The sequence below is a fragment of the Crotalus tigris genome, unplaced genomic scaffold, assembly GCF_016545835.1.
Source record: "Crotalus tigris isolate CLP2741 ecotype Arizona unplaced genomic scaffold, ASM1654583v1 scf7180000018125.1543573, whole genome shotgun sequence".
In the NCBI taxonomy this organism is placed as follows: Eukaryota; Metazoa; Chordata; class Lepidosauria; order Squamata; family Viperidae; genus Crotalus; species Crotalus tigris.
In genome coordinates this window covers 76,880-99,874 of record NW_024096837.1, presented here as the reverse complement: position 1 = coordinate 99,874, position 22,995 = coordinate 76,880, and the positions used below count along the sequence as shown (strand labels likewise).

The following is a 22,995-nucleotide window of genomic DNA, read 5'->3' as shown; positions in this document are numbered from 1 at the left end:
AAACACAGCAATTGAACTGATCTGTTCTGATGCAGAATAATTATGAAAAAGATTATTGGCTCTTCATATAAAATTACTTCTAAATAAAGTAACAAAATTATTTTTAAAATGAAAAATATTCACACGCTACTATTTCAAAGTGGATTCAAATATTTTTTAAAAATCATACAAAATATTGGTTGTATGCTTGCACTGAGTTTATTATACATATTTAAATATTTCTGAACTGCTTGTCATGCTATACACCTCCAGGTGTGAATACCATTAAAATATAAAATTTACAATGTAACATATAAATCAGAAGCTATGACTAGTGGAATTATATCCTTCGAAGACGTCAATTATCACGTTGAATTAAAACTTCTACTGGAATTTCACAGAATACATGTCTAAGCAGAAAAGGCCACTCTGTTGATGACAAATGAGTATCTACAAGAAGGGGTATTCAGAATGAAAAGAAACAATTTCATTTTACCTGTCATATCTACACGAAAGCCTTTAGGCTTCTTGTCAAAATCCTGATAAATCCCAACACTTTCTACTGACCCTGAATCAGATTTTCTGGTAGACTTCTGGAAAGATAAATATATTCTTCAATTATTTCGGTATCAACATATATGTTTATTTTTCATATACTTATAGCCAAATGTTTAAATAAATATTGGTACCGACATTAGCAAGCTAAGGGAAGCTTTGCCTTTCAATATAAGTAAGTGTAGATTTCTTATCTTTAACAAATAACAATGAAGGATTTTAAAAGTTGCTGCATTCCACAAATTTCTTTACCACCATTTGAAATTCATAATTGTATTTATTTATAGATTTAAATGTACATGTAAGGGAACAGTAAAATGATTAACAAGACATACCTGACTAACTTGAGTTAAAGCTTCTGCCAATAACTTCTGATTGATTCCACATAGATTTGCCACTTTCTTTTGACATTTATGGTGCACATTCATTCCACATTCTAAAGAAAACAGTTTATTATTAATAAAAGTAACACTTGTGAACATGTGAACAATCTAGTATTTTTAGCAGTGATAAACTGGAAGTGATTACCTTGTTGTGTTCTTTAATTGAACCAAAATATACAGTTTAATTTTTCTGTTCCTATTTTTGGCATAAAAAGAAGAAATTTGCACTTGCTGAACCACAACCCCCTCCCCCCCAGCACAAAAGGTTTTGGTTTTGAGATCATTTTTGTATTTTTAGTTGTAAATACTGCTGCAAGTTATTTAGTCCAATAAAATCACATATTCAAGTTTTACATAAAATGTATGTATTAATCTGATTTGTATCCTGCCTTTCATAGATCTTTTTTTCATGCTTTCTATTTTAAACCTTCAATGATAGAAAATAAAGACTGTACCTTCACATTTTAATCCTTGTTTTACTATTCCCCAGAGAAGACTACCGCAGTGGTCGCAGAAAGTAGGGCTCATATAATTATAAACTTTGAACCTGTGAGGCATATCAATATGAAAGCGCTCTTTCTGAAACTGAAGACACATTTATATTAGAATACAAGTTAAAGAGGTCCATCTCCTCTCATGATCACCAAGTTTCCAGTGCCAAGTTAGTTAAACAATTATGTAATTGTTGAAAAACTGATGTACATTTATCATAGTCAGATATTTAGAAATCTCTTATTCATTTGAAAATATAACTTACAGCCTACACAAGCAATACATTTATCAAAACGTCTCAAGTATGGTTCTGTCCACCATGCTATGCTAAAATTCTTTTCAACATTAAACTTCTGTGTGTTTAAATTCTTCTGAAATCAAAAGGATCTTCCAGTAATTTACTTCAGTGAGCTTTTAGAATTGGGCTTCTTTGAAAATACGGAGCATCAATTTAGTATCCTAAAAATTACAAATTTATATATTTTCAGGGGGCAGGTGTGGGGAAGCAGACAATGTTGGCAAACAAGCAATACACCTGATCAATTCCACAGAGATTAAAAAACATTTGCAGAATATAGGTGCCATATCAGGCAAATAAATGATTTCAAGCATGTTCTATCTACTTATTGCTGCATAGATTTAAGTGTGCAGTAAAGGATTATTGCAAGATTTAAATCCCAGCAGCCACAAGTGAATAAAGCATTCTTGAGAATGTGATGCTACCTAAATTCATGCTTATATTAACAAAATCTTTCATGCATTTTCTTTTATGTGCAAGGTGACTTAAAAAAAAATCCAGACTTTTCATTAACATTTTAATCCATTTTTGTGGTCTGTGATCCCCACCAAAATAATAATTGGCTTGTATTCTTATGTTTCTGTCAGACTCCGGCTGAAAAGCCCAACAAAATAAACACACCAGAGACATAGCGATCTCTAATGTAAAACTTTATTAAGCATAGCATACCGGTAGGATTGAAGCAAGCTAGCTCTAGCAATACGGCGGGAAACAGTTAACTAAGAGTGAAACTTCCCCTTCCCATTTGACAGTTCACATTGTCCAATAAACCGTCCAACAATTTTTATGAGAAGAAAATTTTGGCTTGTCAAAACATCTCTTTGGCTGCCCAAGCTCTTCCCTTCCCCCCGCAACTGTAGGCAAGCTAGAAGCACTATGGCAGTCCTAATGACAAACAATGGTTTCGTAGCTTGACAGTTTCATTATTAAACTGCTTAGTGATACTTTAAAAGTCTCTTGCCATGGCATATTGATAAATAAATACTCTAGGAAATTTAGCATTAAGTACTTTTGCTCATGTTTTTGCCTATTTCAAACAGAGCCAAAATGAGTGACTCACCATACCCATTTTTTCAGTGTGCCTTTTCCATTCAAGGACCAATCACTGATCAATCCCTCCACATAATGCCAAGATTCTAAGAAAGCTGCACATAGTTTGCATAAAAAAATTAGGGTGCAACTGAATTACAGGAGCAATGAGATCTTGATCTAAACTAATGGTTAGAGATCATCCATTTTAAAAAGATTTTTTGAAGAGTTATGTTTCTGGGTCACAGAGACCAGCCAATGTTTACAAAACAAAATCCATGCAAGGACTGCGAACAGAATGCACAGTTTCCTGGAATTACTTTAGAGGACTTTCATATAATCTCTTATGAGCTCTGCTTCATATCCAGTATGTGAAAAAAAAAATTCAAAAGGGACATTTTAAGTTGTTGTAAATGGTTAGGCTCTTGATGTAAAGATTTCCTCCAAAAAGATACGGAAAATATCTACATTGTTTTGTCTCTGCTCTACATAGGCCCTTTCTTTTTCTTTTAATTTTTGATAATTTACCTTGCATGAAATAAAATGTTAAACAAAGGACAGCTATTAACAAATTAAATGTGTAAATATAAATTCAGAGTTTCTTTTAAGATGTTTTTTTGTCAAGAAATAAGCATTACTTAATATGTAAGATACTGTGTTACTTACCACTGTATCTCTACTGTTTGCTGCGGTTCCAGTACATCTCCCAATGATTTTATCAATGCACTTTTTGTGAATAGCAGCATTACATTCTTCAAAACAACAGTAACAAAAGGTAAAAAAAAATTAAATTTCATCTTTTAGGGAAAAAAATTAATAATCTCACAAATTATAATCACAAATTATAATGACACTTTAAATCAATGTGTCAGAAAAAGCAAATTATATTATTTTGTTCTTTTTATTTAGTTTACTATAATTTTATTTACCTTGGTGGTAATAATTTTATTATTACATGATTTTATGTACAATAAGCTTATTTTTCAGATAGAGCTCAACCTTTTATTGTTTGCTTCAGTAAACTATTGTGAATATGTCTCTAATTTCTAAAATTACAGACAGTATATCTGTATTTATTAGATAATATTTCTTTTGAGCAAAACTGAAATTAATGATTGAAATTATTCACTGACTCCAAAATAAAAACTGATGCAGCAAACTTACGTCTACATTTGTATCCTTGCTTATTCAGCCCCCTATAAAAGAAACAGAAAAAAAGAACAGCGAAATAAGATTTTAGAGAAATATGAACTGGGTTTTGATAAATATAAGAATGTGGTAACAAGACTGGAATCAATTAAGTTTTCATTATAGACCTTGGTAGTGCTGTTGTGTATGGCATTGATTTTAGTATCCTAAAGTGGCCAGGAACATTTCTGCATTGTTGGTCCAGCTCCTGGTATTCATTTCCATAGGAGAGGGAGGCAGAGTCATTATAAATATCCATGAAATCTGATCAGGTTCTTTTTAATGGGGAGAAATCTATCAGGGTTATTATGTGTGGTTTCCATGGAGTTACATACATCATTAGTTAATTTATCTATTAACTAATTCCCATTAACTGTCAGATAAGCTCATGAAGTTTCTTAGGGCTTTCTGAAAGCAGAGTGAAATTCTCTGAGGAAAAATAAGGTCTTCACATTTCACAATGAAAGAAAAAGGATAGAAATTCTTCAGTAGCAGAATTATATACATAAAAATTATATATCTAAAAAACAGAGTTACTTTTCTTACCAGACAAATTCTTTGCAGACAGAGCAAAATGTAGGTTGTCCAAAAAAAGTGGCAATGAACTCATGGTTTTTAATATAGTGAATCTTTGCCTGTTTAATTGCTCCTCTTCTATTTATAGTCACAGTTCCTTCATCTTCTCTTATTGATTGCAAAGAGTCTTCAAGTAAAGAAATAAAACATAAGTGAAGTTATAAAAAGTGTTGTTCTTCATTTGATTGTATGCACTTAATTTTCATCAACCATTTGTTTAATTAACAAATTGATATAATAAATTTATATGTAATATAAACATGCAAGAAAATCCTATGTGTTTGTTCCTTCACCAGGAAGTGTATTTTCAAACACTGTTTTAGCAATTTTATGTTGCCAACCAAAATTCATGCTTGCTTTAAAAAATACAGTCAAAGAATAAATACAAGAGCCATAAATGCAATTCTGGAGAAAAAGCACTATGCCTTACTATTTCTGACCATTAAGGATTAATGGCATACAGAATACCGAGAGTGAGCATGCAGTTATTTAATAAAGGCTTCTTTGCTTAGTGTCCTCTAGATTAGACATGTCAAACACAAGGCCCGGGGGCCGGATGCGGCCTGCAAAGTGGTTTCATGTGGCCCGTGAAGCCATCCTGGAAACAGTGAGGGAATGGCCCCCGCTGCCTTGGCCCTGCCCAAGCTGGCCGGGAGCCAATGTACAATTTTGTGCTGGTTATCTATGCTGAAATGTATTCAGTCTTAGCTCCACAAGGCCATCCAGAAACAGCGAGGAACCAGCTCCTGCCGCGTTGGCCCTGCTCCCTGGGTGCATGCTGGGGAGGCGTCACCCTTTGTGAAGAATGAAGAAATGGACCATGCCTTGGCGCTTGCCCCAGTCCCACCCCCTTCTGCCAGAGACCCTCAGATCTGTCCCTCTTCTGCCCAGGCCCCCATTGGCACGCTTGACGCGAACAATGTAGAGCTGGCCACCCAGTAGGCCACACCCACTCCATCCACACCCATCCAGTAGGCCGCACCCAACCTGGCCACACCCACGTGTTCCCCCCCAAGGGCAACCGCAATGCTGATGCGGCCCTCAATGAAATTGAGTTTGACACCTCTGCTCTAGATAAAACAGCATTCCCAGAATTTTCAGCCAGGCAGCAGAGCTTTTTTCACATGACCATTGCAGCATCCCTGTGGACACATGATCAAAATTTGGATGCTTGGCAACTGATTCATATTTATGATGGTTTGGCGTAGCCCGGAATGATGTAATCTCTGGTGATGTTCTGACAAGCAAAGTCATTGGAGAAGCCAGATTTACTTTTTATGGCAAGAAAGGCCATAAAATGGGAAAAACTCACTTAACAATCTCACTTAGCACCAGAAATTTGGGGTTCCTATAATCTATTTCAAGAGATCTTACAGGTTATGTGAGTTTGTGTATATGAAATTATAGTTAAGTTTCAGAACAGGAGAACAATCTTTTTTCCTAAATTCTGTATTCTTCCAGCAAAAGTGTTACTTTCTTTTGTTTGTGGAAAATATAAAGTTGGCATCAGCTTGATTAGCCTTACACTAAAAAGAACATCACTACTTCAAAACTATTGTTGTTTATATGCATTAGTCATCTTTAGTGCTCACTGTCTTTCAAAGTGAATGGAACAGCTGCTTTTTCTGGGTCTTAAATTCTAAAGCACTGAAACAGCAGGCTAAGCAGCTTATTTTCACTGTGGAAAATTATTCTAATAGCTCAGATTGCAACCTAAAGAAATACATTTGCCACTGAATCTATTAAACATGTTTAAAACTAGGAGGAAAGCCAAACTGCTACACTATGATAATCGAGATGTTACAAAATGCGCTTTACTTACAGTATATATTTTGGAAAAACACAAGAATAATGAATATAAGGATAGACTTCAAACCGTACTAGATAAGTCCTATGAAAAGGCTTTAAAATCACTGCCTATTATCATGATCCCAGTCTTGTTCTTGATTTTTGATCATAATAAGCATACATCAGTGCTGTGGCAGATTTAGGAAAGAAAAACTGGAGATCTTTACTGGAAATCACCTTTTGGTGATTGGTCGGATTTATTTGCTATTTAAATTACTACAAAGTAATTTACTAAATTGGTCTGAATTAGTCTGAGCTATTTGCCATTTAAATTACTACAAAGTCATCTATTAAAACAAGAGGAATAAAGAATAAAAATTAAAAGTCTGGTCATTTCCCTTTGAACTATACTTATGTAAGATTCCTAATATGATCAGGTCCTCCCACCATTATTTTAGAATAGAAAGGAAATGATGCTTACAAGTAATTAATATTAGTCATAAGAGACTCGTCCAAGACATAACATACAATATAGTATGTTTATGAGCTGAATAAGGAGACATCAGCTGGGTGCTTCTAGGAAAGCTATTACTGCAGTTCCAAATCAGATTGTTTGCCACCTTGAGATGCTCTTATTAGTATGCTAACTATGTAATGTACTTTGTTGTATTCTGTTCTCCTTCCTCAAGCCAATTACTGTGATAAGGAATCAAGGCCAAATATTCCTCCCAAGCACTTAGCTGGAATCCCTAAGGTCACAATGCTCTGCCACAAAGACTTTCATGAACTTGAAATCAGTGAAGGAACAATGAAGCAATATCAGAAACTTTGTGTCTGCTTTCCACAAAGTCATGGCCACCCAGAGGGAGAACTGGCTCTCTTAGCATGAGAAATAAGTTGTTGAGCTAGAGAAGCTGAATCTTGAGGAATATCCTCTTTTTGAACAGAGGCTGCTAAAAATAGGGAAAAGACGGGCAAGGAATGCATTTTTGCTCTGCCTAGGGACACCAGCATTTCAATCCAAGTTGGAAAATAGGCTGAAGTGAACGAGCTCACATTCTTATCAAAGGACTTGCAGAGGAGAGCTTGGACTATTTTGATGGGCTGCAAAATTATGCTCAGGAATGCCTATTCAGTTTAAAGCATCAGAAAGGAAAGGTGATTTCCAGTTTTTCCTTCCAAAATGTGCCACAGTACTGATATATGTTTGTTGTGATCAAAAATCAAGAACAAGAAATTGATCAGAACAAAATAACTGAATACCATTGAATAAGAAATTCAAACATCAATTATTTATTGATGTTAACTTCTGCTGTACAAATTTTGGAAGACTGATTGCAGTTATCTTACCTAAGAGGAGAAGGTTCATATAAAATTCATCAGAGCAACATGGAGCATGTAGTAATAAGGAGGTTTTGTTTTCAGTTGTTATTTCAACACATGAAAAATTAATTCTACAGCAGATATAGGTTCAACAAGGTATAAGAACTTTTCATGTTTCCCCGAAAGTAAGATTCGGTCTTACTTTCTTTTGGGCTCTGAAGTAAGCACTAGGATTTACTTTCGGAGAGGGTTTACATTTTGCCGGTACCAGTAGGCTGCGAGCGTGTGGGGTGGGGCGGGGCCTGTGCTTGGGGTGGAGAAGCAACGCGGAGGCGAGAGTATGGTGGCAGACCAGGTATGGTACTGGTGCAGGTGGGACATGTGCCTTTCCCATGCCAGGCGAGCCCCTGCAGCTCTGAGATAGCCATGCCAGGTGGCGCTGGGAAGGGCACTGAGGTGGGAGTGGCAGGCCGACCAAACGGCAGGTGGAGCAGTGGAGGCTCGGGGAGGGAGGGTGGTAAAGTGGGCGGGCAGGGCATGTGCCCTTCCTGTGCCAAGCCAGCCCCTGCAGCCCTGTGCCTTTATCATTCACAATCCGCTGCCACTGTGTGCAGGAAAACAAAAGAAATTTTGGGGGGGAAAGGTCAATCAATCCATCCCAACTTCTCACACAAAAAAAAAGATCTCGTGAATTTGGAATTGACTGACCTTTCCCCCCCCCCAAACTTCTTTTGTTTCCCTGCACGCGGCAGCAGCAGATCGTGAAGAATATGCGGCACGGGGCTGGAAGTCAGGTAAGGGGCTGCAGGGGCTGGCCTGGCATGGAAAGGGCATGCGGCCTGCAAGTCTGCTGCCTGGTAGGGCCGCTGTAGCCAGCCCTCCCACACTGTTGCCTTGCTCACAGCATGACACGGTATGGTGCTTCATGCCATTGCTGTTGCTCGTGGCAGGATGCTTCGGGCCAGCCCAAAGCACCATGCGGCATCCTGCTATGAGCAGTACCAATGGACTAGGAGGCCTGGCTGCAGAAGTCCTACTGGTAAGGTTCACTCCCCACCCCCACCCTCGCCCCAAACTAGGGCTTACTTTCAGGGGGGCTTATATTAGACCCATCCCCAAAAATCAAGCTAGGGCTTTCTATCAGACTGGGTCTTACTTTCGGGAAAACACAGTATATCAGATTTTTCATACGGAACTGATGAAAATAAAATATTAAATTTGGCTCTAAAGAAGAACCCTTGCTGGGATGGCAAATATATAAAGTTATATAATTGCTCTGCTTCCATTTGGCATTTTCTATGTGTTTCTGAGATCAGGCTAGTCATTGTTTGATGTCTGATACTTAGAAGTATCTTCTTAGCATAAATATATTGTAAAAGAAATTTTTAACCATCTATCGAAATATCATATGATAAAAAGCTAGCAAGTCATTCTTTGTGACTGGATGATTTAAGGGTCATAATTATGAAGCCACGAAATTCCTAAATCACTGGGAAATGACAAACAGAATCCGGATTGAATTTTAGTTTCTCTACATGTGTTTTGGCATGGTGGAAGACTGGCAAACAGGTAGTGCAGATATACCTGTGAAGAAACAATTACTGAGCCAGCTGAGGCAATTTGCAATGCTATATTGTAAATCACTCTTTCCTTTGAGCCTTTTATCTGTATTCTTACTTGTAGCAATTAAGATGAAGAATACAATATGGATTTTCTAATCTAACATGTTGGGTGCAGAGGTTGCATATCACACATAAAATTCTCCATAAAATATTAATAACAAAAGTCAATTATTTGAACTTTGAAGTCATTGACAATATATGTCAGCAGATCATCTTTGGGTATTGTCTGCTAGAGATGCAGTTTGGCAATGGGATAATATCTGAATTATAACTAAGTCGTTGATAAAGTGTGCCACAAAAGCATCTCAGGCATTCTCTTTATAAATATTGCCTTATAAGAAAAGTATGGAAAAAAAGAATTGAAAGCCCCCAGATGATGCTTGAAAATATTGCATAAACACAAAATCTTAGAAGTGTACTATACAATTATCTGTTGATTCCAGCACATCCATCTGCTGTCCTTCAAATTTGGGGATCTTAGCAAGCTGAAAGGATATGGATTGGTCTATCAATCTCTCTGTGATTCTCTTAATGTTCATTCAATAAAATTCTTTGGGGCATTTCACCCTGGACTGAATCTGTTTTTTTCCAAATACTAAAAAACCTATTGGCTCTCAACCAACACATCATCTCCATTTCCGTTATATCCTTAGCCAAATCCATGATGCAGATAGGATTGCCCGTCAATTCTCTTTACAGACACAAGAACCTGAATGTTTTGGAATTCTGTCAAGTCTATGCAAATGAAATTACTGGTATGTACAGAATCAATCATGCTATGAGTCCAGAGAACAGAGCATCCAGGCAAGATCAAATATTGACTAGGCATTATAGCTTGAGTTGGGGCTAGAGAGGTTATGGTTCCCTAGTCTTTGTCTAGACATGCAATAGCCTAATGTCCTGGGCTCTCACAGTATAAACAAGCTCCTGAACTCCTATATTTAACATTTTGTTCTGGAGATAATTGAGTCTAGTTCTACCTATTTGCATGGATAGTGCAGGCTGAAGAGATGTGGCTGGAAGTCCCTGCATCTGAGATCTGGTTAGCAGAGACTTGCACATAGGTTAATTAATTAATTCAATTTCTATAGTCATCCATTTCAAGCAAGTGACTTTGGGTGGCTATATTGGGCCAAAAAAACTGGTGGCCTGACCAAGAGCTCCATCAAATTTTTTAGGCACTGCTACAGAACATTTATGATATGATGCTGGAGTCAGTTGCAAATGTGCAGTTTGCATGTTGAACTGGAAAAGCTGTACTTTTAATTGTTCATTTTTTGCTCGTAATTATTCCATTTCAATGACTGCACTTAAAGGAGTACTCATCTATTGTGTTGAGATGGCAAACAATCTCACACTCCACATCAGTTGATATAGTCTGCAACAGTGCCTCCCAAACTACCCTTCCTACCAATGCATTCATTTCAGATAATCCCTTTAGGTGAGATTCAGTCTGCTCAAGGTGTTTAGGCTGATCCCTAACAGTAAATATTCTCTTCAAAATATACAGGAAAAATCCAGACAGACATGGACCAGGGTCATTATATTTCAAAGTAATTTTAACTACTGTATATATTGGAAGGTTTAGCTTTCTTACCGCCATCTTCTAGAAAATATTGTACAGCCATGAGTACTTTTCCTTGAGGTTGTAAATCAAGCTAAAAAGGAAGAAACATTTGAATTACTTGCAAGTTTTGATAAAACTCTAAAATAATCTTTCTACAAATAATTAAAAATGCTCCAAGTGATTGCTGAGAGCAGTGTTTCTCAACCTCAACAACTTTACGACATGTGGACTTCAAGAATTCTGAGAGATAAAGCCCAATACAACTTAAAGTTCTTGAGGCTGAAAAAAACTTGCCCTAGAGAGTGTTAAGTCATAGGAAAAGCTCCTTCCTTCCTTCCTTCCTTCCTTCCTTCCTTCCTTCCTTCCTTCCTTCCTTCCTTCCTTCCTTCCTTCCTTCCTTCCTTCCTTCCTTCCTTCCTTTCCTCCCTCCCTCCCTCCCTCTTTCCATTTCTGTAAGCTTCATCTTTAGACTTTCTTATTCATTAGGAACTGATGATTCTAGAGTTTATAACTCTAGAAATGTATATACTGAACAAAAAGAGTTTGGTTGCCTGTAGTCCTAAAGCAAACATGCACTGCAGGTTTGTCTGTGGTTCCTGAATGCCTAGAATTTAACCCTTATATTTTAATCATAATCTTTCCAATTTCCCCAAGCAAAGGACTTTTCTTTTAATGATAGCTGGCAAAGAAATAGCAGCGCTCTAATCTACAGATGCCCCATGATGTTCTTTCTGCTGAACAACATCTTTAGTTTCTATGGTCCAGGAGTATTCTAGAAAAGGAGAAAGGTGATGCTTATAAGCCCACTGCCAACTTCTGATTAAAATATATAATATATGTACTGTTAACAGTGTTATTTTCAGCTGAAGCACTTCCTGTCTGCTGTCTGTACTCAGGGGAATAAATAAATAAATAAATAACATATAGAAAGTGCTTTTTTTAAAAAAAGGTAAAAAATACACAACAAAGGATTTTCTAGTTCCTTTGTCATTATTTTAAAAAGCAATAAAAGAATAAATTAAAGAAGTTTGAAATTATTTGTTTATATTAAATACATGAGATAGTGGACTCCAATGGACATTCACGAAAGTTCTCTAGGAATACAATTGCATCCCCGGCATTTCTATCATTTTTAGAAACTCTCCAAATTTGGTTGGGGTTTTTTGAGATAGGTATAACAAAATACCATTATGTTATAAAAGGAAATGTATTCCAGAAAACATTCTCTAAAGCAAACTGGTGTCTAAGCCTTAGTAATATAACTCTCAGGCCAATGTCTCCAAGGGACAAATTACCTACAGAAGATCACCTCACAAAGAAAGCACTATGGTATCTCCAGTTGTCTCTGAAGGCTGTAGGAGACTAAAGCCAGATGTCTTTTGGATGTCCTACTTTTGAACTCTAGTGGTCCAAAGTAAATAATGACAAAAATAATTGATCTCATAAATAAATAATACACACCCAAAACTCTGCCTTTCCATTGCCTTTCTTACATCTTTCAGCCAAAACAGATACACCTACAGTCACTTCAGACAGTGGCTCTTCTGCGGCCTTCATGAGAACAATCTGAATCACACGTCCTTCATAGATGTGGGCATCAAAGGACGTTTTCCAATCAGGGTACATAGTGGGCTTCTTCTGAATCAAAGTTTTTCCTCTCTCTGTAAACACCACAAAAATGTATGGATGACAAATTGACAAGAAAAGCTCTGTACTTCATCATATATTGAAATTATATATGGTCAATTTATTAATTAAGGGAAAAATATTTCAATAACTTTAAGGAAATTATAACACTTACAATCAATATCTACTTGTATTTATTTTGTATTAGTACCTTCACTGTTGCCAGGTCAAGAATTGAAGAAGTAAGAAATGGTAAGCCAAAGAAATTAAGGCATTAGAAAATAAAATGATATATAGCTAAATCTAATTTACATGAAGCTATTAACTATTGTTTCATATGTTGTCTTTGGTTCTTTAAACTTCTGACAGCATTCTTTAGAGGATCTTTTCAATTCCAACCACAATTTTCTCACCATTTCTCTCAGTCCATTTATTCCTTCCTTCAGGAATTCATTTTGCTTGGATTCTCATTCATTTTAACACCATGCACCTTTATATTCCTTTTTCCAAAAGATTTTTAAAAAATCTGTTTCTGAAGGTTCATAAAGTTTTCACTGAATATCTCCCTTCTTTATAATGAAAAAGTGGTATAATTTTAACTACATTTATGCAAGAGTATGATGATTTGAATTAGTTACTGGGGTAAAAGCTCCTTTGCAAAAAAAGAAAAAAAAAGAACTTCAAAGAAAAAAGTTTTATTTAATGTCTGAATCACTCCAATGTAATTGTCTTTCTTAGGTATGTTTATTTTTTTCTTCTGTGTTTGTTTAGATTTCCATGACCACACTGGAAAACAATTGCTTTTATTCTTTGCTGACTTTGGTCCAAATATGAGCTACAAAATAATGAGCAGATTAGTAGGAAAATACCATGGGTAATGTGTAACATGTTAGATGGGAGATCTTATTTTGTTTTTCCTTTTCCATCTATCACTTAAATGAAGACAATTTACATTGTTTTGTTGCTGCATTTTACTATGTTTATCATGAATTGTTTTAAGATCAAATTGAATAAGTGGCATTGATATGGATGAAATAACATCAATCAAAATTATTAGATAAATATAATGGTCCTTCTATATTCATAAATCATAGACTATTCCATTGCACGACATTGCATTTTCCCACTGTATTGGTACAGCTTAAAATGCACTGATTTGGCACAGCATGAAATCACTTACGTTTCTAAACTAAAAAGGAATCCTTGAACTGCAAATGCACTTTATATTTCTGAAAGGAGGCCTCAAGTATATTATTTCCCACTTTAGTGTTTAAGATAATAACTGCATCCCCTCTAAACATCTGAGGAATTATTTTATTAGATCTGCACAATAAAGCATCAACTATTAATGGCTCAAGTATTAATGCATAAAGAATTTAAAATACTGAATATAGTGACATACACTATAGATGTATCATGAGCCTGAATTCATAAAATATTCAAATGTTCAAATGTATCCATTTTGTTGAATAGCTTATGCATGCACTGTTTCAAAATACTTAATATATCCTTGCACTACACTCTTAAATTATAATTTTATATGTCAATGCTTCTTCTATTTTAGAGCAAATAGAGAAACATTCAGTTTGTTGTTGATGTGATGGAATTAATGAAACGTGAATGTGTATTATGTAGATATATATATATATTCATGTTCCCATTTCTCTATTTCTCTTTTATTTTATCTCAGCAGCATCCAAGTTAGCTTGAGGTCACAGGACGAGAGGAATGGGAAGAGACATGTCCTGTTAAGTATTTTTGATCCATGTCTTGGATACTGACTGTAAAATGAAAATGGCTAAGTGGGATTTTTAATGTTCTAGACATGAGTGGAAAAGGGCAATGATACTTCTAGGCTATATGTAAAAGAAAATATTCAGCAGCTGCCAAGGTGCTGGTGCTGATGTTAAGGCAAATAGAATGATAGAAGAAATACTGTGCAATTAGCCTCACTTCTTTTGTACAAACATTGGCAAAATGACAAATTTGTGATGCAATTTTTATCATTTTGACAATTTTACATGGACACCTATGAAATCATATGGTCTAGAATCTGCCCTACCTAAGATAAAAGTTTAACTTCACCTAAAATGGAATCTAATACACAAGGAGTTTGCCTTGGCTTTAGAAACCATTCACTATTATAATAATTGGGAAGAAGGTGCCAAATTCTTTTCTTTTTTTTCTTTTTGCTATGTTTTAAATGGGAATGGAAATAAGAAGTAAACTGCCCCCATCCCCACACTTAAAGGCATTAAGTTCCAAACTGACAATATTCAGGCTGATTTGACAAGAAAATCATAGGAAGAAAAATGAATTTCAGCAAAGGGATCTTGGGTTGCTGATTGTCATCCCTGCTCCTGTGTATTTCTATCAAGCTCATCTTCCTTACTCTCTGCAGATACTTCAGATCTTCTTGGAGTTGTACACAGAATAAATAAATAAACCTTGTATAATCAATATAGTTGGTAGGGTTGCCAGTATACCTACAGACAGCACCTCAGTTGTCTACTAGACACTGGCCCTAAAAACCAGCCTTTATTTTTTTGTTTTAAAAAATAATTAACATTAATTTTAAAATAAGAGTGAGAAGCCACCCGAGAACCTCAAGAAAAGATGAGAAGAAACCATCCTCTAGCATAACTTGAAATTCTTCGTAAGTCTGAAAGGCATGCTTCAAAAATAAAAAAAAAGCTCCTTAGTACCACTTTGTTTGGAATCTTGGCCAGAAAATAAGACAACAACAGTGAAATGGTAGTGGAAGATTAAACAGGTTCCTGGCAAACCTAGCAGACAACTTTGTCTCCCAAAAAGTAGAGAAGGGAACTAGGAGATTAGCCATTTTGGATCTAATTCTCACTAACAGAGATGAAATGATAGAAGGTGTTGAAGCCATAGGAACCCTGGGAGGAAGTGATCATGCAATATTGGAATTCAACATTATGGAAGCACAAGCAATAGAACACAGTTAAACTAGAGTCTTGGACTTTAAAAGAGCTAATTTCAATAAACTTAGAGAGGGCTTGGGAAGGATTCCATGGATGAGAATCCTCAAGGGGAAAACAACTCAAGAAGCTTGGGAAATTTTGAAAAGTGAGATAATAAAAGCCCAGTCTAGCACAATACCAACAAGGAAGAAAAATAACAGCTCTGAAAAGAAACCAGCATGGCTGCATAAAGAACTCTCTGACAAATTGAAAGATAAAAAGGACAAGTATAGAAAGTGGAAAGAGGGGCACATAACTAAGTCAGAATATCAGCAAATAGCCCGAGCCTGCAAAAATGAAGTGAGGAAAGCCAAGGCTCAAAATGAACTAAGGCTTGCGACCAAAGTCAAAAATAACGAAAAAAGCTTTTTTCAACATGTAAAAAACAAGAAAAAAGTGAAGGAAACGATTGGTCCATTAGTGGGTGAAAGTGGCAAGAAGGTGACAAGCAACAGGGAGAAAGCAGAACTATTTAACTTGTTTTTTGCATCTGTCTTTACACAAAGGGAAAAAACAGACCAACCTATCAAAAATAGTGCCATAAAAAACACAATAGAAACACAAGTTAAGATAGACAAGAAAATGGTAAGTGAGCACTTGTCCAGCATAGACGAGTTCAAATCGCCAGGACCAGATGGATTACAAGGTTCTCAAGGAACTGGCAGATGTGATCTCAGAACTACTGAACTATATTTTTCAAAGATCCTGGAGCACTGGGGAACTGAGCTGATGTAGTTCCCATCTACAAAAAAGGGGAAAAAATGTACCCAGGAAATTTACAGACCTATCAGCCTGACCTCAATACGTGGGAAGATCCTGGAAAAGATAATCAAACAATGAATCAGTGAACAGCTAGAGGCAAACAAAGTCGTTACTAAAAGCTAACATGGGTTTGTCAAAAATAGATCATGCCAGACAAATCTTATTGCATTCTATGACCAAGTGACAAAATTAGTGGATCAGAGGAATGCGATGGACATAATTTACTTGGACTTCAGTAAGGCATTTGATAAAGTAGATCACAACATACTACTTGACAAGATAGAAAAATGTGGGGTTGACAGCATCACCACCAGATGGATTTGTAGCTGGCTGACCGGCTATACTCAGCGTGTGGTCCTCAATGGAACTGCATCTATACGTAGGGAAGTATGTAGTGTGTGCCCCAGGGCTCTGTTCTAGGCCCAGTACTCTTCAACATCTTCATCAATGATTTGGACGAGGGGATAGATGGGGAACTCATCAAATTTGCAAACGACACCAAGCTAGCAGGAATAGCCAACACTCCAAAAGACAGGCTTAAGATACAGAAGGATCTGGACAGACTTGAACACTGGGCGCTATCTAACAAAATGAAATTCAATGGTGAAAAAAAGCAAGGTTCTACATTTAGGCAAGAAAAGCCAAATGCACAGGTATAGTATAGGGGGTACCTTGCTCAATAGTAGTAACTGTGAGAGGGACCTCAGAGTCCTAGTGGACAATCACTTAAATATGAGCCAGCAGTGTGCTACAACTGCCAAAAAGGCCAACACAGTGCTAGGCTGCATTAACAGAGGGATAGAATCAAGATCACGTGAAGTGTTAATACCACTTTACAATGCCTTGGTAAGGCCACACTTGGAATACTGCATCCAGTTTTGGTCACCGCAATGTAAAAAGATGTTGAGACTCTAGAAAGAGTACAGAGAAGAGCAACAAAGATGATTAGGGGACTGGAGGCTAAAGCATATAAGGAACGACTGCTGGAACGGGGTAAGTCCAGTTTAATGAAGAGAAGAATGAGGGGGGACATGATAGCAGTGTTCCAATATCTCAGGGGCTGCCACAAAAAAGAGGGAGTCAAGCTATTTTCAAAGGCTCCTGAAGGCAGGACAAGAAGCAACGGGTGGAAACTAATCAAGGAGAGAAGCAACCTAGAACTAAGGAGAAACTTCTGACAGTTAGAACAATTAACCAGTGGAACAACCTGCCTCCAGAAGCGGTCAATGCTCCAACACTGGAAGTTTTTAAGAAGAGACTGGACAGCTATTTGTCCGAAATGGTATAGGGTTTCCTACCTGAGCAGGGGATTGGACTAGATGACCTCCAAGGTCCCTTCCAACTTTACTACTATTACTACTATCCTGGATGGCTAGAGAAACATTATGATGCCTTCTGCTAAATGGCCATTTTATATTTGGGCTAGTTGACCATGGTGGCCATTTTGTTGGAGTACACATGCTATACATTAATAATCCTAAATGTATTCACAAGCCTACAATGGTTAAAGATTGAGGCGGGTTCATCCTAAATCAAAATCAAACAAGCCAAATTATGCCTTCATACAGTTTGTGATCCTACTCTTTGCTTCCCTGACTTCTTTGGCTGGTAGAGAGAATTTTGATGGGAGACAAAAAAGATTTTTTTCAAGATGTCTCAGCAAGTCATTGCAAATAGCAGCTTTCTTTTCTCACCTGCACGGGAAATTAGATAAGTCATAAAGCAGCTTAATAGCAGTTTGGTTTCCCTTTCAATTTAATGAGTAATGAAAATAAATGGCAATCATAAACTGGATTTGTTTTCTTAATGCTCTGGGCTTTTAAGAGGAAGGTTGATGCATAAAACATGGTAGTGATGCTGGTGGTAAAAAGAAATTAGACTACCTTTGATAACAATACACAGCTGGGCTAAGTTATGAGTTAGCCCTTGTTGGCTGCCCAGAGTCTCTTGGCAAATGGGCAACATATACAAAGAAACAAAGAAATCAATTAATTTTTGAGGGTAGGTGGGTGAGTGCTACATTCCTCCACCCATAATTGTCTCTTTTCCATAAAAAATAAAATGCCAACTTGTTTTACTTGCTGGATAACACTTAAGATAAGGTATGAATTTTTTGATGAAAGGTAAATGAATTTTATTAATTCAGATAATACAAAATTATTATTGTTGTTCCAAATAATAGCGAAAATGGCATTTTTACTCTGAGGGAGATGGGCGGTTTCTAAATTTGACAAATAAATAAATAAAACTGCTTAGATATAAACAAACAAACAAACAAACAAACAAACCAGTTCCTGATTTAAAATAACAGAACAAGTTCCAACCCATGTCTCTAACCTGAATGCTGCTAAAAAAATCCAGCTCTTATATTAGAAGTGTCTTACTAGTTTTGACCCAGCAGTTGTATTTTAAATTTAAATATCATCTTCCTAATAACTCTGAGACAGTTACTTTTAAGTAATTATGCACAGGATTGAACTGTAGTTTTCTCAGACTATTTTAAAAGAGATCCACTTAAAAACACAGTCAAAATCATTTTATTTTACCTGTAGTCAAAGCTTCTTTCATTTTTATTGCGCAGAAAGGCTGTAGTTGGTCTCCCTGATTCTGGACTGGTCCTAGTTCAAAAGAGTTGAATGATAGTCGTAAAAAGGGAGCCATAATTCACAGCTCAGCAGTCACCTATAGAATAAAGAGCAGACAATGATGTTAAGTGAAAAAGTATACTGAGTAAAAATAAATATTAAGAAAGCACAAATAAATTCTGTTTCAAATCTGATCACAATTTTCCACTTTTATTATTGGATCTATCTTTTATTATTGGATCTATCTTTTTCTCCCATAAATATTCACATTCTTAAATCCCCAAACCACATTTGAATGAGATACAATGGGGCACAAAAAGCAATCCATTTTACGACATACAACTACAGAAAAAACTGCCTTTCTAAACACTGAATGGAAAATCTGAATAAATTTGCAATTACTACAGATTTTGGAAATATAAATACTATCAGATTCACCTGACTTTTAGTGAAAGAAGATTTCTAAATTATGAAATTGTGTATTGTACATCAGAACAAATAAGAGTTCCTAAAAATAGTATATGTAGTATAATTTTGATCCTTGACTTATTAAAAAATGAATAATTTGGATGTTTATTATTAGTGATCCACTTAACTATAATTCTTTAAGTTAGGTATATCACTGATACTCTGCAGTTTTCCTCATCCCTCTTGTGTAAAACAAATAAGAAATGAGCCAGTCCAACACTTTTTTCTTTTTTACTTTTTAAGTCAGACAGCTTTGAAATCCAATAAATAAACAAACGGGTGTATGAAAAGAATCAAATTGGCACACTTCAAAGCCTTGCCTAGAAATTTTGATTGTATGATCACATCCATTATCTTGACATCTCCTGAAATGGTCCTGTGCATGGAATTGCAAAAACACTTGTAGGACATGTATACTAGCAAGTCAAATATTTCATTTGATACATGTAACAAATAGCAAGGAGACATCTGAATTTAGTTTGTTCCTTTTTCCAAGCAATTTCATTCCATGTCTTTTTAAAAAAACAGAGCACTAAGCCCTTCTCTTTCCTGTGCAGCTTACACAGTAGCTTCATTTGCTTGCATTTATTCCTTCCCTTGCTCTCTCAGCGATATGCATCTGTGTTAAATAAAATGTAGACTGAAATTATGAGGATCAGAGCTAGTATTTCTGCTGGTTTAGAATTATGGAGCACATGGACACATACATAGTTTCATCAGTTAAATTAAAATATGAATTAAGAGCTATAATTCCTATTTTACTAACATTGTTCCATGATTCTTCTACTCCTTCTGTTAACATATAACATATTCATTCGCAAATTTTCTTGTTAAATGATGCACTTGTTCCATATGACACAATTCAGGAGATCAGCAGAAAAAGTTCATTTAGCTCAGTATTTTTATTCATACTTGCTAGTCAGTAGGTGTCACTCTCTCATGCTGTTTCCAAGAAAATGCAGTATTATGCCAAATATATATATTATGTTTAAAATACCCATAATATTGCTGTTTCTGTCCAGATCCTAGCCTAGTTCTATTCATTATGTGAGTCCTTGACACGTGTGCTCTTTTCTTTAAATTATCTCAGATTATTTCCTACAATGTTCTTATACTCTATGCTACTTAGGTAGTGAAAATAGTTTTATTTCAAAATTAAGAAATGCATGTATATCCAACCATGTTTTAATAAAGGAATTTAACAAGGAAACATTGAGAGCCAACAATTTTTAAGGAATGCTTAATTTCAAAATAGCTTCCATTTGTCCAATGATATACACACGAGGTATATAAATTAATCAAGCAACATCAACTATTAATGCTTTTATCAAGCCAATAATAAATTCTAATGGTAGCACATTAAAAGATACAATGTAACATTATAGATGATTATTTTATATATCAATATTCCTTAATATCATTGCTGCAGTCAGCAAATGTACAGTTCCTTGTAATTTGGATACAAAAATAAACAAAATTAAAGCAGCAAAACCTACCAAGTTTACACCATTTGGATGAATACAATACATGTATTCAATGAAGAAGTCATGTTCAATCCATAACGTGAAGATGGCACCCTTATAATTCTTTCACTTCAAGGTAAAGGCCATCATCAGAAAATGACAAATTTAAATTCTATAAATTTGAAGGCACGTTTAAAGTTTTTATGGGGGACTGTTTGCTTTTTAAGGAAAATATGCTGAAAAAAGTCCCAACTTTTTAAATGTTCTAATTCACAGGTGCTACACTCAATCATGTCACGTGACATATTGTGACTTTTTTGCCTTTGTGGAGCCGGGGTGGATATGGCTTGCATGTGACACATCTGGCCCATGGGCCACCAGTTTGACACCACTGCTTTAACTGGAAGTTGATTTAACAGGGCAAGGCTATTGGGATTATGGTGGACACTTTAACAAAAATATCCATCGGCCTACAGCTGCTATATAAAGCATAGTTTTTTTTTCTAAAGATGAACTGAAGAAGAAATTGAGAATAATGCCAGAATCCTCATTTATTCAATTTCTTGGGCAACTACCAAGAATACCACACGGTATACAGATAATCCATTTTAGAAAGAAAAAAAAAGGATACAAAACTATCCATGCTGGATATGCCTATCTAGCATGCTCTCATTCTATTCCTAAAAAAGAAGAAGATGCTTAGGATAAATCCATAAGGCACATTGTGCAAAAGGATGCACACAGAAATAATATAGCAGCAGCATCTCCATAATTTGAGAAATGAAAAAAAGTCTGTAAAGAGCAATCAAAATAATCACAGGATAACGAAATATTGCTCTTTTAAGCTGGGGAAAAGATACATATAGGAAGGCATAGTGTACAAAGGTGCTTATAATTAAACATGTTACAATATCAGAATCTGAATATAGAAAAATTCCAAAAAGAGAAAATGAAATCCTTTTTCATACAATTTATATGTAAGTCACAGCCCACATAATGTAATGATAGCTATCATCAAAGATGATATTAAAGAGAAATATTGTTTTGTTGTGTACATGCCCCAGCATTGAAAATCCTACAGTACAGATAGTCCTCGACTTACAACAGTTCATTTAGTGACCATTTGAAGTTATAATGGCACTAAAAAAAGTGACTTATGACTGTTTTTCACACTTGCGACCATAGTAGCATCCCCTTGGTCATGTCATCAAAATTCAGGTGCTTGGTAACTGATTCATATTTATGACTGTTGCAGTGTCCTGGAGTCATGTGATCATGTTATTTTGCAACCTTCTGAGAAACAACGGGGAAGCTTTCACTTAACAGTATTATTAACTTAACAACTGCAGAGATTCACTTAACAACTGTGGCAAGAAAGGTCGTAAAATGGGGCAAAATTCATTTGTCTCGCTTAGCAACAAAAAACTGGGGCTCAATTGTGGTTATAAGTCGAGGACTATCTGTACTTAATTAAGGGACATTAGGGTTTAGTGACTCAGATGGATATTCTGAACTGAGTGATTTCTCCTGCACTATATACATTTACTTCAGCTAGGCCACAAAAACAAGCCACTGTGTTCTACCAAAATGACAGGAATGATGACATGTTGTTCTTTCAACTTGGCAGATAACATTTATCAGTGTTTTAAGAAGTGACATATTAAAATTTCTAAGAAAGTTATTTTTTACAAAAATAAATATTCAGATTCTTGCATATAACACTGAGAAGAAAGATAGAATTCTGGCTTAAGATTTAACAAGAATTTGAATGAACAGAATCTAATTGTTCTTGCTTGCTTCCTGCTAAGCTGGCTTTTCTACCAGTACAAAACTCCATGGCTAGTTGGCTTACTACTTTATCCAATCTGGCGTTTCCAATATGCTATTATCCAACAAACCAGGAACTAAAAGCAAAGAACAAATAATGTCATCAAATTCTGGTTTATTAGAAAACCAGTGAACCAGGAATTCAGATATGGGCATACACTAAACAAACCAGTGCTGCAAGTTTCTTGTTTTGCTCAGGCTTTCCTGACATAAGGCAAGCATAAAGGAAAATAGCTTTGTGTTGCCTATTATTAATAAGCCAGGATTTAGAGACATTTGATTGTTACAGGATATGAAACCCGAAAGAGCTGAGGGGATACATATTTTATTTGATTTTTTAACCAACACCAAGAGACAAACATTTTTACATCTATGAAATATATTGGCAGAGTGAATAATGACATACAGCTTAACATGCAAGGAAATCAGGACACACCCAGTGCTGAACAGACAAGAAACTCATTGCCCACAATCACC

At 35.8% G+C, this 22,995-nt stretch overlaps 1 protein-coding gene across 4 annotated transcripts in view; it reads right to left on the bottom strand.

The window, feature by feature from the left end:
- PRKCD (protein kinase C delta) overlaps positions 1 to 22,995 on the bottom strand; it is a 66,582-nt gene that overhangs the window by 18,195 nt on the left and 25,392 nt on the right. For 3 of the 4 annotated variants that reach the window (XM_039348201.1, XM_039348204.1, XM_039348203.1), the window contains exons 2-10: positions 18,722 to 18,857; positions 12,262 to 12,461; positions 10,831 to 10,891; positions 4,471 to 4,627; positions 3,901 to 3,932; positions 3,403 to 3,488; positions 1,373 to 1,502; positions 870 to 970; positions 476 to 572 (exon numbers count right to left, since the gene is read on the bottom strand). In XM_039348201.1, the coding sequence (XP_039204135.1) occupies positions 476 to 572; positions 870 to 970; positions 1,373 to 1,502; positions 3,403 to 3,488; positions 3,901 to 3,932; positions 4,471 to 4,627; positions 10,831 to 10,891; positions 12,262 to 12,461; positions 18,722 to 18,836 (979 nt within the window). In that variant the 5' untranslated portion in view covers positions 18,837 to 18,857. Of the gene's footprint in view, positions 1 to 475; positions 573 to 869; positions 971 to 1,372; positions 1,503 to 3,402; positions 3,489 to 3,900; positions 3,933 to 4,470; positions 4,628 to 10,830; positions 10,892 to 12,261; positions 12,462 to 18,721; positions 18,858 to 20,724; positions 20,903 to 21,322; positions 21,372 to 22,995 lie in introns of those variants that run through there. The other variant, XM_039348202.1, reaches the window with a different exon arrangement.